Genomic DNA, 20121 nt, shown 5'->3' with positions numbered 1-20121 from the left:
TGTGTTCAGTGAGGAATGAAACTTCATTTCACATGACAATGACGAGAAAATAAAAATATTTCATATTTCATGTAATAAATTACAAAAGAAATAGTGAGTGAGTGATGTCATCAGTTCCCATTTGCATACCGACCGAGATGTGCATATAACTGTTTTGTGAAATGAAGCGAAATTTAAAATGCCATAACTTTCTTATTTTAGATCCGATTTTGATGAAATTTTCAGTGTTATGCTTGTTGAATTTTTCTCTTTTTATTCAAATCAAGTTTTTGTTGGGGGGGACTTGTCCTTTAAAGAACTGCTTACTTTTTTAACTTCATGTACTTGATAATCCATGACCTCTGACCTCATGTTATAATGCAATGATTCTTAAAATCCATTGGTTATACAAAATGAAAATTATTATTATTTCTAAGAGCAGGGCCTTATGGGAAAAATTATGCACGCCCATGTAAGTATAGGACACATTATGGTAAATCTGATTTGGGCTTAAATATTCCAAAAGGTAATTAATCGGACAATTAAATAGATGATGAGGAGTCGAGAGGAGTTAAACATGTTGAATGGACACCATCAGTCTGTCATAATCACGCGATCGGTGAATCATTGATATTATTTTCTTCTTTCGTTCCGTATTTAATATCAAATCTTGAGTTGAGTTGACAGGAAAATAGGCATGATTGGTTGCTGTGATAAACCACATCGTTCACATCATAAATATTTGATGAACCAATCGTCTTTCGTCATCTTTTACATGGCAAAACGTAGAGGAATCTGGAATTAGTATACGATGACAAGAACGTCACATCTTCATAAAATCAAGACGGGCCACTGAAACTAGTGTACTGACCAGCGGCGTACTGGCAAGCTGAGAAGGTTGGGCTCTGCCTGACGGGATAGGTCAGACCCGCCATGCTTGTCATACTCTCCGAATGCTGTTTTGCCTTCAGACGTAGCGATGCTATGCTATTCGTACAGGGCTCCCGATAGACGTACGGCGTCCCCGGCGCCGTGGCGTAAGGGCAGCCCGGTGCGGCACCGGCTGCGGCCGCCGCAGCAGCATTGTTCAGAGTGTTCAGTTGAGAGCCGACGCCGTTGACGGGCGCGGCGGGCGAGAACGACGTCGTCATGCTGGACTGGGGATTGAAACACATAGGTTGACTGGTCACTGACAACGGATTCACTGAGTTCAACGGCCACGCAAATCCTTTTGAGCTCATAGGTGCTGTGGGTTTAGTTGACGCCCAGTTACTGTATGAATACCCCGAATACAAGCCATCGTCAAACGGTTGCATTAGTCCATTAAAATGATGTTGTCCTAATCCATTCTTTAGTTCATTTAGTTGATTGCGTTCACGCTTCCTCCATTTAGCACGGCGGTTCTTGAACCAAATCTGCAAAAAGACACAAATGAATAAAAAAAACAATAAGCCATAGATTTATGTATATTTCATTTCATTTTTGTTTATTTCCAACATTTACCATTAGTTTCGTACAGTTTGATATTCGGATATAAGCAAATTTCTATACGTACAAAGATTATAGTCAAGATTGTTATAATTATAAACATGTTTGGGAAGGAGGAGGCTGCTAAAATCGGATATTGTCATATTATTGTGACTAACAAGAGAGAGAAAGAAGGAGAAGGAGAGAGAGAGGAGGGGGGTGGGGGCTTGTGGAGAAGAAGTGAAGGGGGGGGGGGGTAATTCATGAATAAATTTGGATGGCACCGACCAAAACGATTATGTAGTTTGACACACACAGTAACAAAGCTATTTTATTATTTTTTTCATTTTATTAAACACAATAATATGAACCATACAGTAGTTGTTTAAAAGTTTAAACAACCATTTTTATTCATTTAGATTTAAGTTTTAAAAATAGAACTGTGTTATTTAGGATTTTATGCATTTGTTTAAACGGTTTAAATAACTTCTGTAATGTTATATTGCAAACAGCAATGCAAAACATTCTTAACATAGTTTTTTACAGTGCAGGCATAATTTCCGTACAGATATACATTATTACACAGGCATTTTTATTTTCAAACATAGCACCACAATATTTGTCCTAAACTGAGTATAGAAATGGAGAACATAATCATGACAACATTGGATGCCTCGAACATTATCGATGGGAGATGGGATTTAAATGAAATCGGGGCATTCATAAAAACCCGTTTACATACCAAGTACTAAAATTTTATTTTTGAAAATTGAATACAAATATGCACAACAGAGAGCGATGGAAGTAAACGGATAATAAGTAGAGAGAAGAGACAATGATATGAAGAAAAAAATTAAGAAAAATTATCAATAAAGTGAATGAAAAATTAGTAATATTTTTACTTATGAATTTTTAAATTTCTAAAGACCGTTTACATAGCTTTTAACCCTATTACAGTAGACTCAGGGTCAGAGGAGACAAAATTCAAGGGGAGTAAACACAAACAAACATAATTATGTGTAAAATCAGGAAAAGACGAACAAAATAACCCTACTTTATGTATGGAACGCAGATGGTTAAATTTCATATGCATAGCACGTGTATAGGGATATCGAGAAATCCATGTATTTCAGCACGTAACTCTGTTGATCTTTTCAATCTGTGTACACGAAATTTCCAGTGAGCAAATTAGGAAAAGGGTAATTTGTTACAAACTGAAATTGTTTGAGAAAAAAAGGAAGTCATGTGGTCAATGATACCAGATTGATTTGATTCTTTGGTGGTATTCTTGCGGATTGTCAAATTCAGAATGATTCAAATGACAATAAATGAAGACAGACTGTAATGTTTCTACGGTTACTACCTAAATGAATGGACAATTGCGGAAACACCAACCGAATCAGAAATTATTCATGGATAGATTACTTGTATACTAATTATTCTCACTTATCAATTCAATTTGCCATTTCATTATTTCCGCGGATAAAACTCCTGTGCATAATTTGCACCTCAAAGACAGAAATATATTACGGTTTTCAATTTCAGCAATATAGGAAATGCACAAACTGACAAAAGACTTTGTAATTTATGTACGCGAGTAGACTGTGTTCTTATGGTTCTTATACAGAGCAAATACGAATAAGGGATTGGAAAGTCAAACGTGTTATTTAAATACAATAATCACACTTGTCTCCTCAAAAGGAAATCATCACATACATGACATACAAAATGATTTGAAGACATTTGTGTCGTTTTCCCCCGGAATGTTTCAACGCCATGTTATTCTTAGAGTTGTGACGGAAATGGGAGCTTTGAGAGGAAGAAACCGAAGAAAACAAGCTTTGATTTCAACATCATCACTCTCTCATTGGATGCCATACACCTGCCTCAAACCATCAGAATTGATAGGCACCAACTTAAATCGGAAACTCTTTCATTTATAAGCATTTGTTACTCCATCATATTGAGGGTGCCTTTTTTTCTCGAAATGAATTTTTTGCAAATAATTCGAAGATTCGCCTCTACCGTTTCACGGGAAAGTACTAAATCCGAAACCAGAGTAAGGATAAAAAGAGAATATGGATTGTGAAAATTCGAATAAGGGAAAATTCTGCGATGCTTTTTCATTTCAAAAAAATTGCAATAAAGTCTTATTTTCTTCTTGTTTTTTCTGTCAGATTCCTTTTCTTTTACGACTTGAAAACTGTAGGGGGTGATCATCCCTGCACCACAGCGCCTTATAAACATAGTTTATGAGATGAAGAGTTATCGGGTTAATTTAAAATCAAATTTAAGAATATTATACTGCCCATTCAAAAAAAATAATGTAAATGTTATAATTGTAATTGATACATGCATATATTGTGATGGAGCAATCAATTATTACATTCAGTTATTTTTTTGTTCGCATAAGTTAATTACCTAATAATGATGAATAATATTATTGTCAGGTCTGTGAATAGCATCATTGTCAATTGTCTCTCACTCTGAGAGGCTATAATCCCTGTAAAGTCAGTGATGTCTGCACCCAAGGCTTCAGCTAGATCACCAAGTGAAATCATCCATACAATCCTACACCACTCGCCCTCAAGACATTATACAACCAACCATTCCTTGAAAATCATACTCTGGATTAGTCGCGGATTTCACGTCATCTCTCCGCATTTACCCCTTCCAGGTGCGAAGCAGCGACCAGATTCTACCCGCCGACGGGTCCGGCGTTCTCAGCCGACCAAAGCTATAGGTTTTCATCCCCTGATTACTACTTAATGATTGCGATCTTTTAAAAAGCAAACAGATTTATTTGGATTTACACCCGAGGATCCTTCCATCGAGACACGTGACTTATCTATCTTGACGAGAACAGTGTCAGGAAAGACCCCTGCCTTCCCAGAATCCTTCATTGAAAGGTCTTTGTAAAGCGGTGGAAGAATTAACTAAGCGGAAATATTGTAATTAATTTTGGAACTGTATATTTTTTTCATTCTCATTTTCGTATCAGTGTAATGGGGGCATAACATTATAGGATTTTTACAATATTGTATAATTTTAGAACATTGGATAAGCTATTACGAATTATCCATTGTTCACAGAAAAATGCAGTCCAGGATAACAAAATTATTTCAGGTGAATCAACATCGTAAGAATTTTCTCTTTCTGCCAAAACTAACATAAACTGGATAGGCCCAGGCAAACAATTTCCAGATCATGACACTGAAAATAAAGCGTCACAAACTTATAGAAATTGTTAAATTTTTCGAAAAGTAAGCAAAACCACACTGAAAAGTTTGAGTGTGAGCATCTTCTGGAAACCCATGAATTTCTCATTTGCTCGAATAATCTTCTGAACTGATTTATGTCTCCCCTAACGCACGCGTTAAGCCCCGTTCTCGTGGCGGTAATGTATAAGATTGCACGTAATCGTGCCGCTGCAAGATATGTATTCTTTAGGGTCTACTAAGTTTCTTTCCAGTTGCTTGAATCCCCTCTAACATATCTAATCACTTCCGACAAAATAGGCCTTGATGAACTTGGATGCCACACGAAGGAGGGCTCAGATCGGAAGTTTCGAGTCACAGATACTTGTAAGGCGACGTCTTCGGAGTAAATTATTGGTGTCTGCTATCGCACAGCGTCTTGTCCATGATAAGACGTTTGATGGACGCAACTGGGGTAAACACAGGGGTAAAGGAGGGGTAAGGTTAGGACCAGAGAGGTAACAAGAAGGGGGCAATGGGTGGGTGGGTGGGTAAAGGGGTCATGGAGATCTACTCCACTCCCACCCTCCCACTCCCTTGTCAGAAAGAATAAAACAAAAATGGGATGCCAGAAAGGGAAACGAAAAATAAAAACTCGTCTTGGAATCATTTCCACAGGATTATAGCTTTCAAATAACTCGGTAAATCGTCCAAAGAGACCCACATTTGTTTTACAGTTCATAGGAGTTCATCACTAAAAAACACGATTTTCTATACCGAAGGAAAGCAGATAAGTCCGATATTCTGATCCATTTTCTTAAAGTTATGTTTAAGGAGACATCCGTACTTGATAAAGGAATATCTGCATTTCAACTGCGTCTCTGAGATAGGGAAGATCATCAATTAAGAAAGTAGTTGTTGCACCGTTTATAAGGATTATAAAGATCTGCTCACCAATGTCACCAACCCATGAATATGGTATTTTAATGAATATGGTATTTTAAAGACGAACCAAGCATTGTACATGTATAAAGCTATTCTCGCTTCCAACTTTTTTTTTCAAAATTGATAAAATTTGGTTGGGTTGACGATTGATAAGGACTTCTAAATATTCCTGCTAATTAAAGCAAATTGGTAATTTCAGCAGTTCCTTACTAACATCGAAGGAACTGTATACGAGACGTCAATCAGATCATCGGAGCAGGGATGTCACGGAAAACCTCTGGTGTTGGAGCATTATAAACAAACACAGGAACATCTCCAAGCTTCATTTCATGTTGCTTTGATCATGCTGGTCATGTCATAATAATAATACCTACCGCCAACTCGCGGATTGATGGACACGTTTCGATAAGTTTATGACAAACCTTATGGACATGGCATTCATTATCGAATCTGATATGTAGTCGAATCTGTCGTTCGTAAGTTAGTTATACATGATAAATGATCGTACACAGCAAAATATGTGGTGTTAACCGGTGTACATAGAGGACCACACCAATTATTGTACACCGGTGTTAAATTGGTGGTGTTAGTTTTACACCTATAGGTGCTATTACAAAACCTTTTGTTGTTACATTTACACTCTTTGGTGTTATGTTTAATCTCTAGGGTGTAATTTTAACACCTCAGGGTGTGGTCCTATATTAACACCAATTGGTGTCAGTTTTAACACCGCAGTTTTTACAGTGTATATTGTAACGATTGCATGCTTATCATTAAGGGCCTATCACTCTATCGATTCAATTATGTTAATTTACGTTTATTGGTAATCTTTGTATAAGTCTCCCTACTGTATTTATGATAAACCAATCACGGAAATTCATGAATAATTCTTAAATTTCAGGGTAGTTTGAAGAGGCAGGAATCATGGGAATTGGGTAAAGATTTGCGAACTGTTCTCCTACATCCATCTTTCTTTGCATTTTTCTTCTTCTGGGAGTAACAGGATGTTCATCCCATCTTGGTCATTGCGATTCCTATTTTGTTAGTAGGAAAGGGCCAACCAACTGCTGACACATCGCCAAAAGAAGATGACCCGAGAATCGAGAGGAGACATCTTCCGCAACTCCCTCTTAGAACCCGTCAGCTGCAAGTGCAAGGTTTCAGGTACAAGAACGACCCGCCACAGATTCGAGTTTGGAGGGAGGTAAGGAGTAAGCTGACACTGGAACTTCGAATTTGAGAAGGTGTCTTTTACGGAAAAATAGGGGAAATAAGTATTCTGTTAAGATTACACTCGGCTTAACAGAATTGCCCACGCGTTCTCGGATTGTGTTGAAGGAAAACAGTAGCAAAATGGCAGGAATTTATCGGTGAAATATCCACACTTAATTATCTCCCTAGCGACTCGCCTTCGAACATGTTGTGTGTAAATAACTCTGAAGAGGCCTACAAGACTTGAATGACAGTCATGACAGTAGTAACCCATTGTTACGTCAGACACGAAATCATCACAAGCAAAACATTCAAACATTGACAGCTTATTCAGTTTGACTTGGTATTTGTCCAAAGAGTGTCAAATTTAATGACAAAGCGTTACGACACATCGCAAAACAAACTTGTACATGTTTGCCCTCATCAAGTTCATGACAAAAGTTACAATACTGAATATCATGCTAAGCAAGATTTTTTTTTAAATAAAACCAAAATTACAAGAAATCGAACGGCATAATACCAGATAATTGGTAACATTATCAATTCCATGTAAATTCAGTAAATTTTGTCCCTGTATACACTGACTCCCCCTTCATATCCCTAGACATTGAAGAAGTATATTCTAAGCATTCACATTATCACATTTGTCGTCAATTGTTATTTCATTCTTTTACGTCTGAATTATGCAAAATATAGAATTTAGAAAAGGGTGATGTTGATTTTATATGCGCAATATAAATACCCTATAAGGGGTAAACGCTTTCGTTAACTTTGATTAGTGAAAAAACAATTTTGAAGATAGAAAACGTCAAAATAAAATCAATCTTCTTCCTACGTCATCGCGTGGCGTAAGCATAACGAGGGGAAAAAAGGAAAGCTCACTTGTCTTGTTGTCGAAAATCTGGTACAAGGTTATATGGTTATTATCCATTTTGCAGGTGTTACAGCCAGGTGTGAAATACTTTCGAAACTCACAAGAGTCAGTCTCGATTGATATAAAACAAATAATGTCTTCCCATTGCTAGGCATGGACCCGTCAAAGCAAAATCTTTAAAAGTCACACCATCTATCGACACCCTGGTATCAGGATTTGACGTCAGGTGAGTACATTCGATCCGCCAGGAACAAAGTTAAAAAATTATCCCCGATACATCCCCATTTTACATCTCCTTTCGATCCCATATTGCTTTACATGATGTTCAACATTGAAATGGAGAATCGTCGCAGGTGAAAAGATAACAACGGAATAAACATTTTAAATCTTTGGGAGTGAGATGAAATTTTAAAGACACCGTATACGCAGATGTCGAGGTAACTCACTTTTATACAGTTATAGGAAATTTCTTATTTTAGGGTTCCCAGACGAAATTGATCTGTATTTTTCGATAATTCAAACAACGAAATGTATAAGTAGAAATTGGTCTTGTAGGAACTTTCGATCATGTTTTTTTTGTTCAATGGCTATCGACTGCAGCTAGCTCTGTCATCTACTATACAGCCTATTTCCCAATGGGCTTGCATCATGTTGTGTCCATCGTCGACTGTGGGGGCAACGTGGTCTAGTGGTTAAGTGGTTAAGTGGTCTTTCAATCTGAAGGGCGTTGGTTCGATTCCAAGCCTTGCCATGCTTTCCTTCAGCAGGATATTCACCCACATTGTGCTGCACTCAACCCAGGTGAGGTGAATTGGTACCACAAAAAGGTGTGAGCATGGTAATATGGCCGGGGTAATATAGGAGAGCCTTGAGCACCTAGCAAGGTGGATACGTGCGCTAAAAAATCCTAAATTATTTTATTATACCGAGATAATTTTTTTCACGACAACAGAGTCAAATAAGGACTCCAACCAGAGTCGACCCTTCCCGAGGAAAAAAAAAATTGGAAACATTTATTTATCGGCTCGTTTGCCAATAGAATTTCTTTTTTTGGGGGGGGTCTTATTGTCCCAACTAATCGTACTTTTTTGCCCTGTTTTTTAAGGGATTTTATGAGAGCTGTACATATTGTATTTTTATATTTATTTCAAGGTGTGAAAAGCATGTTTTGACTTTTTGTTTGCACCTTGAAGTTCATCAGGTAGGTATGGAAATGTGTGTGTCTATTATGAGTTGGCTGACGATGGCGCGTTTTTCATCACTTCCCAGCATGCAGTTCGGGGCAACATGTTATTTGAAGAAGCCCTTGACACGAAGTCTTGTATGGCGTGCACAAATAATACGCTCCAAATGCGACGACGTCTCGTGTTTCCGCCCCTCGTCGGCCACGCTATATTACCAACTGGTGTTGGTGTAAGCGATGTGCGAACAGGTATGAAATTATGGAATGAATGAGCACCAACCCGCACCGGGTCTGCCTCCTACCACAAATTCACGTTCGTGGTGCAATGGGGGTATCATCTTTAATAACGACCAACACAGGAGGCGGGTTTGAGTTTTACCTTTTCTTAGCAAACATTGTTTTAGTCAGTGAAGTGTACAAATATATGGAAAAGATCAACCACAATATAATTATCAAAATCAAAGTTGGATTCGAAAAGACTAGAATTTATTCTGTTTTTATAGTCAAGCTGCACAATCAGATGTGCTGCTAATTGGCATCGTCTGCAAAGCTGGCTTAACTTGAATAAGTTCAATGTGGTAAAACCTTTCAGATGTATTCTTACGAGATTCGTTCCGAGAAGAGCAACGAAAGGTCGGCGAGCCCTCTTACATATATATACACAAAGAAAAGAAAGATGGAAAAGCAAGCCGTGGAATCGATAGGTGAAATAAACTGACGGGGCCCGGTCGGAGAGCAAAAGGCGAGAAAGATGAGTTTACTTGTATATACCGGACTGAATGACAGGCAAGCCAGATTGGTATCGTTGGCATGTCGAGTTTTACACCTGGTCGGCAAGGAACAAAGAAGTCTCAACGGGGTAAGGTGAGGCGAGGGATGATGGGTTTCGGGGGATGGAGGAATGCCACAACATCGGCGCGATAATGCAGCGTTGACACCCCGACCGCGGATGGTGACGATGGACGAGGGAAGAGAAAGAGAGAGAGAGTATAACTTCAATATCTTATCAACAACACTCGGTTCTTCTTCTTGATCTTGCCTTTCCTCGACGGTTCTTTGGTCATGCACATATCCGAGATGGGTACAGTGCAGTCTTGGAAAATTCTTCACTAAAGAATGAGCATTTTAGAATGCTAATAATTTAATCAAGGACAAGCCATTGATGAATCTGGACGTCCAAAGAACTGAATCCTAGGAAAGCCCCCGGTAGGTTGTACCATTTTCAAGAATTTCCAGTGATACCTACCTACTTTTCAATTCAAATCAGGATCGTTCTTAACGTTTACCAAAGTTATTTCTAAATATTAAACGTCATACTAAATGAATGCCTCTTCCGAAATGATGATATGAATTCCGCAAACATGGCAGCACTGATCATGTTGATAATTATGATCTACTTTATTCTGTACGCCTATTAGGCAAAATTATCTTACAAGACTACTGCAAACAGTAAGAATATTCAAAAGCAGAAATATGCACAAGTCAAGATGTATGAAGACAGTAGAGAAGCTTTCCAACATCAACGACGAATTCAAGATCATGAAAATAAAGTTAATCCCAAGTCTACTCCCAAAGAAACCCTCTTGGTGTAGTTTGGACGAAGCCACGAGGCTTCTATATCCGATTCATCAATGAAATTCAACCGGCCCTTTCATTAATTACCTCAGCCATTGGGGCATAGGGGTGTAAATTGGTAACACCTTTAAGCTGCTACCAAGACAGGTCCATTTCACATAGGATTGAAGGACGAGTGAACCTTTTTGTCGTCAACACAGTCCCAACCCTTTCATCTTATTCCAACCTTTCGAAATGTTAACATGAAAATCTAAAATAGAACCAAAATATCGTATATCAATAAGATGTCACCATGGTTGCTATTGTAAATAATTAATTCACTTGGTAACAGCAGAATCTCAAGTTGCCATTATTATGGCACCAAATTGTCGACAGAGAATCAAAAGCTCTTCAAAGATCGATCATTTCGAGATAAAATGATGTCTGCTTGGATTTTATTTGTATTACTACTATTATTAAATAAGAAGAATATTGGGCTATCAGTTGGTGTTGCTGAATGATAAATAATCGTGATGGAGCAGAAGGCTATGGGAACTCCGTGGTTTTCTTTAAAGTACTTGATCATACTCGATTGCAATTGGGCGCCACGTCGTTTTTTTCTAATATGGAGACGAAAAAAACACGCACAGCAAGACACCATTGTGATAAAGAAAATTACGTATTCTTGAACCATCTACGAATCCTTGTACACACCAACATGACCAATATGAACGTTTGGATGTGAACAGAGAAGACCTTTCTCTGGTCCTACTAATTGTGCTCTAGTGTGAGGGTAAAGCGATATTGGGTTCTGGCAACACGAGCGCTCAGGTGTGGTACAGGACAAATAAACACATCTGAAACACCGCTGTAGTAACTAAACTTACTGAAGACGACACCGACATCGAATATGTGTGTGATGATTACGGTGAGGATAAACCAATGTCAACTCACAGAGACGATGTAATAACAGAGGATAGCTAAGTTAATTAACACATTGTGTTCCCGTTCCAAGCCGGTTGTCCATTGCATGCCATATCACGCCAACCATTTTAGGTCAAGACAAAGGGAACCGCCATTGGGAGAGATCTGGATTGTTCATTTTGAATACTGTAAAATAAAACTTGAGTGTGAGTTTAGATTAAAGAAAATGTTGGAAATTGCAAAACCATTCCTCAATACTTTGCCTAAAACTTTGGAGTAAGCTTTGATTGTCGAAAATGATTTAAACGCACATTTTCCCATGAATCTTCTGAAGATGTAGACATAGACAATTAAGGGATGTGGTACAGGAGGACTCACTTTGCTGCCTCTCTCATGGTCCTCTGGGAAAAACTTTGGTGTTTCATGAATAAATGAATGTATTATCATTATTGTTTTGTTTGGCGTCACCTGTGCCTGGGAGGCGAAAAGCGAACTGAATCACTGTGACCCACAGGTCTCTCCTCCCGATATAAGTGATTGGGGGAGTGCAGGTGGACCACTACACCGGGGTTTCCCTACTCTTATACGAATAGTGCAGTGGGTTCTTAACTTGCAAAGGTGGTGACTATCCTTTACACGGGATTAACGGGAGCTCCAATTAACGTCCTATCCGAGGGACAGAGTGTTTTATGCTGTAACATAGCCTGCATCTGTGGAAGAGGGGAGAGGCGTTTACACACAACGCACAGGCTTCAGTCATCCGCCTGTGCTGGACTCAAACTCACGATCTTTGGCTCGACGGGCAGACGCTTTGCCGACTGAGCCAACTTGGCTCTCTTATATAAACTTTAACTTTCATCGAGATGCTATTTGATGAAATGTTTGTTTGTTGAATGTGATATTCATGTTACTGCTGCCTTACATTTGGTAGAACTATTAATATTTTGACGTCTGAGTTTTGAGGTCTTATTTACCGAAAGTTTTACAATTAAAATGTTGGGCAACATACTGTCCACTGTGTTGGGTAATGTATTATTGGTAGAAAAAATGTAAATATTTTCTGGGCAATTATTATCCAATTGAGAAAATCTAAATTACCAAATTATTAGTTTTTATTACCGAATTTGGGCATATTTTAACCAATAGTTGTGTGGACAATACATGTATATTGCCCAGGGTTAAGAGTGTATGATTTAGATCAATAGGCAAATTTGCTTGAAAACGTAATTTAGGATAACCTTTGCATTCAATTACAGTTGCTTTTAAAGTTGTAAAATATCATAGGTCATTGGCTTTCCTGCTTGGCAGCTGACCCAAGAAACGAAGGCATGGTTGGTATTTTAACCTTTTTTAGACCATATTAAACGCCAAGAAATTAAGTTTTTCCTGCCATGGGAAATATTGAGGAGACACGGGTAGGGACAAAGAGCGAGACAAAGTGAGTGCTAAAAGACTTCATAATCGACAAACTCATCAACGCACCTTATAGCAATAGAAGCATCCGTTAGGGAACATGAGAAACAGCCCCTTGGGACAATCACCAAGAATCGTTATCATTTTAAACATTTGAACTCTTTCCTATCGATGCCTTGCCAAGCTTGGCAGGTCGGGGATTTGAATAAGCGTGACTAGGTTCCGATGCTGATATTTGATATACGCTATGACGACTGTCGCCCCTTCCCCCAATGCAGTAGGGATACTGCATGAAGAGCTAAGTTTTGTCAGAAATTATCGATATTCGGCCCATTGACTCCGAATTCGTGGCTCCCCTTCCGTCGTGTCTGTCCCTCTGAATAGGATGGTTGACGAGTGATAAGGCAGATCGATATGACAACCGTTTTTCTTAGAGATAACAATATGGGAGGATAAGACGAAAACTAGTTTCGGCAAGACCTCGAATGGAGGCAACTCAGACAGGAAGATGGCTTGTAAACTCATGACTTTGCTGATTACCATTCGCATTTATATATGGCTTTAATTGAAGGGGGATGTGAGAGCAGCGAAATGTGATCTCTGGGCGTTTGGCGCAGCATAAATCTACAATTTAGGGGCGCTCTATCTCTCTGAGAAAAAGGTTGGAGACCCGGCGATCAAGGGGGGTTGTACTGGGAATGCCTCGCAGATGAACAGGCGAGCAAGTGCAGACGAAAAGGGCATAACACGTGTTTTTGGACTCGTTGAGTGACTGAGAAGACCGTCCTGCCCTTCTCTCTTCCCATCCTTTCCAAACCTTCTCAAAAAATGGCATCAAGCCTCGGGCTATTTTCCATCTTCCCAATTCCCACATCTCCTGCTGGATAACGGCGGAAAACACGACAACCAAGAAAATAATATCCAAAAAATCATATTTGACAGACAACAGAGTACACGGTGAAGGTCAAACTTGAGCTGTATCTTACCAAGGCGAATCATCTCTGCGACGCTCATCTTTCCCGTTCTGCCTGGGGGCAATTGAAGACGGGGATACACCATTTAAATATCTTTCCGCCATTGTGTGTGGTTTTAATAGCAAGGTTCTTTGCTTTTGAGAAGAAGATCAGGAGGGAGAGATGGAGAGTGGTCAGGGGAGGTTTCCATAATGCACATAGCTGGGATATTTCGGCACTTATTCACGACAAGTAAAACTTTTGTTGTTTGACAGCGAAAGACGGGTTCTTTATCAGTGAACTTTTATGAGTCAGGAGAAGACAATTCAAGACGGTTCAGTTTTAATCATAACCTGTTTTTCGATTGAAAGGATCTCACATGGGGATCATTCTGTATGTAAGAAAAATAAAAGCTTAAAATTTGAGGGGAAAAGGGGAAATTCATTATACCTTAAAAAAGAAAGGAATAAAAGAATAAAGGAACAAATGGGGAAAGAGAAAATGAATAAAATACTAATTGTATGTGCTTCGAATCATTGAGAATGAACGACGATTTCTTTATTTTATATTTTATAAAAGTGCAATGAAACCTCACTGGCAAATATGGGCCTAGATAACATGACTAATTAGGGCATATATATTTTTGTTTAGTTGCGATCAAGTCCTATCGAATAAACAAGAAATCAATGATTATTTTGTATCAAGAAGTTCTTATTTGTCAATAAAATAAGTCTTAAAGAACGGAAGCGTCACCACGATCACAAGAATATTATCAGACCATTGATATTTTGGAAATCAAACCTTATCATGCAAAGCCTATCGTACTAGATAAAGTAATTTGACTCCATATCAAAGTAGTATAGGCATATCAATAAATGATGACGATGATGATATAAGTTTATTTTTTGAATAATTATCACCATCTCTGTTTTAGTTACATTTATTCTGACTTTCATGGCTTTGAAATAATCACAACCTACTGGTAGCGAGTTCTAAATAATATTATTTTATTATAGTGATAGTTTACTATAATCACTTTCGAAGAATAGATACACTGCAAAAACTTCGGTGTTGATTTAACACCAGCCCGGAATCTATCACGATATGTCCACACCAGATAGTTGTTTATACAACACCAATTAGTGTTAAAACAGTATTCCAAACTGGTGTTGTTTCAATACTTCTCTGGTGTGGACATAAATAGATTCCGGGCTGGTGTTAAATCAACACCGGAGTTTTTGCAGTGTAGTTTCCCATAAGGATGACTTGCCCTTGATGCTCCGACTGTATACGATGACATGTGGCGATCTGAGAATGACACACTAGCTGTCTGACTATATGTCTCACTGATAATACCCGCATCATTAATCAACATTACAATCTTTCATCTCAGCTCGCTAATGACATATTGAATTTATAGTCCTGCCATCGCTACCAACTAATTGAAGCAAGTGCGTGGTCCTACGACGAAAAATTTAACCCCGAATCTACAATTACTTCCGTGTCTACCTGCTATGGTAGTGTCAAAGATCAACGGAATAATTTCTGAGAAAAAAGGAGTGGAAAGGGGGGGGGCGGTGGTTGGGAGAGTTGATTTTCGTATTCTTTCTATATCAACATCTTTGAATTAGGCGTTTTTAATGATCTGAGCCGAAATACAAAAATTGATTTCTTAAAAAAAAAAGAAAGACATAACGGGGTTAAGAGTGATAAAGGATATATAACATTTTTTTCCTCGCAGATCTGTTCACTGTCCAATTGCAGTGACCCCACCCCCGGGAGGAACGATGTACCTTCATTTCTATTTTTAAAGGTTTTAGTCCTTCCGGAACATCTCACCTACATAATGCCTTACTTTTTCCTCATCATGTGACATAGATGAATTTTGACACTGGGAAAAAATATATAAATGAGCTTCATTTCTCAATATTTTAATTTGATGAGATTGGATGAGTACAACGTTTATCAGGCCATGAAGACAGCGTTCCTGTTCGGCATACTGACTGGAATTGGAGCAGAAACACAAGGAGATAAATAAAGGAACAGGTCACTTGATCAGTATATGATAAACACAGCTGCATATCAGGTGATCATTATTACTTGGTTGTAAACATCTTCTATGAGTTCTAAAAAAAATGATGACGATTTCAGACAGAAACGGTAACCCATGCAGTGCCCATAGACGTGCAGGAAAAAAAATCACGTCAGGTTATATCGTGCGACTTCTTTATTTCAACGCGTGAACAATTTGTTCAGTGCTTGATAAATGAGAAATAAAATGTGTTAAAAAGTAACCAGGGTTCGAACTTCGTACTTCATACAACAATGATTGAATCATTTCTATCTGACTCCCATCCCCTCTATTTTCTCTCCATCCCTGGAGTCGACTTTTACTCATTTCTCCATCGTTCCTATTTCTCATACACTCTAATATTTCTATTTCTCAGACATTCAAACGTCTGTTTGTACTTCCAAGTTCCACTTGTCACATGTATCTTGATTTGAACATTTTTTGTCGAACTCTTCATTATTGCTACATTAGTTGTTTGTATCTTAACATATTCGCATTGTTGGTACTATAATAAATCTTCATGAATATTTAATTTATTTTACTGATTGTATTTTGTCCTTCAGGACCATGATGTAAAACAGCCATTGTGCTGATACATGTTTTGTTATCCTGAATAAATATTTTGGAATAAATAAAATATGTAAATAAGAGGCTATCTTGTATTTGGGCGCCTTGAACCATTGCTGTAGCTTGTAGGTGCATGGTTGTACTTATCCGCCTAGGCACCAGAAACATGTAAGGTTTATTGTGTGTGTGTGTGTGTCCGGGTGTGCGTGCGTGCGTGAGGTGTGGGTTTGGGCGTGTGTGTGAAAACTTTTGTAATGCTTAATAATATGAGAGTTAATTGGTTTTGTTGCATAATGTAGACAATCAGCCGCTATATGAAATGGATCCCGAATCTTAAAAATGTGGATGTTCCTTTCTTGATAAGAGTCTTAAAATTAGTTAGGATCTATAGGATTTATAACGAGGCCCTATACTTTCAAAACTAAACTTAAATGTAATATAGTTTGACATTTCATGTGATTTCTCATGAATCCAAAGAGTTATGACAGCGATTTACGGTTGTCTAATTGCATGTAATTAAATTATCTGTCTCGATTGAGCCTTTAAGATGCACTTTTCCACGACACTGTAACTCGAGACCGTTTTCTACGATTCATCACTTCATATTTAGGCCGCTCAATGAGACAGCCGTCCAAAAAGCATGAGCTATGCGCGCCAGATTGACAGGCGGCGCGCGTGCGAAAGCTCCGGGAACCTTACGGGGTCGCAGTCCACTGATGTACCGCTTGGTCTCGCGTGGGCAACCATTGAGATCAGTTACACCGTCTCTAGCACGCAAGAAGCTTGACTTGTCCTTTCATTTTCAAACCCTCGCCTGGTCCTTCAGTCATCACGACTCGCCCTTTTTCTACGCCGAAATTCCCAAGAACTCAACGAGATGCAATCCTCTGACAACTTCCAAATCATACTTCTAGCCAGATGCCTAAAAAGTACAAGTGGTACTTTGCAGCGATGTCTGTTGTGGACCGTTTCTCAAACGAGACCTCAATCAATTCATCTACCTATTTACATCTAGTCCCAGATCACAAAGTTGAACTTGAATCCTCAAGAGACCAAACAGCACTATTGCTTTCAAGAATGTCTACATACAACCTTTTCTGATCCCCAAAGCTTTTCCTTCATTAGTGGCGGGCCATATGATTCTGCATTGTCTTACGCTGATGCCGGAAGAGTAGTAGGGAGGGGGGGGGGTACCCATGGCAAAGAATGTTCAGAACTATTGTTGCTGGAAAAAAAGAACAGCGCACCGCATGTCAGAAAATAGGAGGGTAGCAAATGAGAAGAGTGATCAAAGTTGACATGTGCAAAAAAGCACTCTGTTACTCCCATAAAACAAACGCACTGCATGGCAAGAAGAGGGTGATGAAACTGAATTGTCTTCGAGTATGACTTCGGCACAGAAATAGAAGTCGAAATCAAGAGTTCTCTTGATCCGTATACCTTGTCGCCATGTTTGTTCAGACAAGATACCTGTGCTTAACCAACAAGAAAAGGCCTCTGTCTATGTACGTAATCATAAACTCTATGGAGCAATGTATACGTGTGGCTAAACATTGAAATATTATCAAAATGTATCTTTCAAGTTACCTCTATCCAGACACGTCATTATTAATTACTCCTATATACATGATTAAGTCATGCAAAACATCTATGACAATTGCCATAAATTATGTAGGCCTATAAGAACAAACGCCAGAAAAATTGCATTGACTTAATCATTATTCAAAGGGGACATATCCTCTCATTAGCTATCACGTTCAAGACAGAAGGCCCAATTCATATAGACGTAAACATTCATATTTCCTACACACACAACAATTTTGATCATATTCCGGATAATTAAGGTTGGCCTACCATGAATAGACTTTTCTGAAACCAATTTTGATCTTGCTAGGGAAAGCTGTTCGTTTACAATATTATCTTCATCGATGAAAACTGTTTCCTAGTCTCTTTTACAAATGTTTAGTGTACTTTCTAAAGACAATGTGTACCAAAATAAATCTAATTCCAGTAATACATCATCCGACAAACATAGTTCTGGCGACCTTTACTAACCCCTTTTCTGGTATCAGTCCGCATGTGTGTCTCTCTATTTCATATCAGATTGCCTTGACAGTTACAGGTCCCGGCGTGAAGCAGATCGCAAGGAATTAAATGACCCTTATTCCCAAGCTCAAAGGCACTACACAGCCGTCTCCTTATAAACCACTTACCCATGCATTGGCCTACTGATATGGTCTTTTCATGTGTCACAGGTAATAGTACTTATTATTAACCGCCGTGATATAGCCTACATTTTGGGGTTCTGCGCAGTACACCGTTTTGCAAAACCAACGCCCAAAGCTACGCGCGGGGCTGCACTGTTCAATTTTCGGTCAACAAACATAACAGAGCGAGCGCGTATCGCCGGACACGCTCACTTCACTCACTCGTCTCAGCACACAACGCACACATCTTACCCCGTGGAATAACAGCCTCGAGATAATTGATAAAACTGAAAAAGCAAGATGGGTTGACATAATGCTTGTTCCCTTAAAGAGTGCAAATAAACTCGTCATGACATATTTCTACACACCATACAATTGCTCCCATCCCAACCGCCCAGACAAGACAGAGATAAAAACAAGGTAAGAAGAGACTTTAATTTGACGAAACATTGATGGTCAACATAAGACTTCTGAAATCATTCAAATCGAAGTAGTTGGTCACGCACTTGTAATAAAACGTTTCAACGGTTTTCCCCTTAAATTCAAATGTATGTAAAATAATTACATATTGCAAAGAATGGTACAAGACCATGTCCAATGGGGGGGGGGGGGCTAATTAAAACTCACACACCACAACAACAAAAAAGGGAGAAAAGGAAAATGAAAATAAAACGAGAAAATGGGTGAAATACAATATCAATTTACCTTTGAATATCAATAATGACGAAAACTATCAAACAAATATATTCTTTTAATAATTCAAGCTTAATTTAAGAGGGCCTAAATATTCGCTTGATTGCGAACATTCAACAAGTTTGTCAAAGTTATATACACCATGTTGTGTCCCTTCTTTTTCCCCCATTATTGCAGGTTTTAGTCATTTTAATACGTTATTCGTGGTATAAAATAACTCCAAGCATGAAAAACATTTTCTACCATATTACAAATCTTCCCATTTTCAAATGCTAATATTTCACAATTTGTCAATTCAAGTCATGTACAATGCGTATTTCACAAATCCTGTATCGCACCGGCGTACCCAAAATTCTAACCCCCAAATAAGAATTTTGTATTAATCAAGTCAACATTTTTGTTCGCTCGCTTCGCCAACTCGCTTTCTCAAAAATAAATTTTGCTCCATTCGCCATAATATGACCCCTCAAATTTGTTGGCTTACTACGCCCTATTGTCCCTTTCCCACTGTTTAATATTGTTCAGTTAATCAATATATTTTTTGTCTTTTTCTGAACAAGATATTCCTTTTATTCCTGGTGTATAAGCGCGTGCTCGGACGAGGGTAATATCGGAAACAGTCAATTTATTCGCCTTTCTAACGTAAAGCCATACCAATTGTCCAATTACGGTCTCCACCCAGAGTTCCTCGTCTATTTCGCCATACATTACCTTTGGGCGAGTCCCTTTGGTTGTCAAATAGTGAGAATAGGTAGAACAAAAATATGTCATGTGCTTATGCGTGTCTATCGGATCATTAAAAAAGAGGGTAGGCTGTTTTAGGGGTTAAAAATTAAAATACTTGTCCGTGGTTTGGATGATATCTGCTGGTCAAGAGCAAAC

At 38.5% G+C, this 20121-nt stretch overlaps 1 protein-coding gene across 1 annotated transcript in view; it reads right to left on the bottom strand.

Annotated features, from left to right (window-relative positions):
• Positions 1-229: 229 nt before the first annotated feature.
• The window catches only part of LOC121405583 (pituitary homeobox x-like), a 53092-nt gene continuing 33200 nt past the window's right edge, over positions 230-20121 (bottom strand). The window contains exon 3 of the mRNA XM_041596510.1: positions 230-1394. Within this exon, the coding sequence (XP_041452444.1) occupies positions 819-1394 (576 nt within the window). The 3' untranslated portion in view covers positions 230-818. The remainder of the gene's footprint in view (positions 1395-20121) is intronic.

Source organism: Lytechinus variegatus, chromosome 18 (assembly GCF_018143015.1).
Source record: "Lytechinus variegatus isolate NC3 chromosome 18, Lvar_3.0, whole genome shotgun sequence".
Taxonomy (NCBI): domain Eukaryota; kingdom Metazoa; phylum Echinodermata; class Echinoidea; order Temnopleuroida; family Toxopneustidae; genus Lytechinus; species Lytechinus variegatus.
Note: the sequence above shows the minus strand (reverse complement) of the source record. Positions and strands in the feature narration are given on the sequence as shown.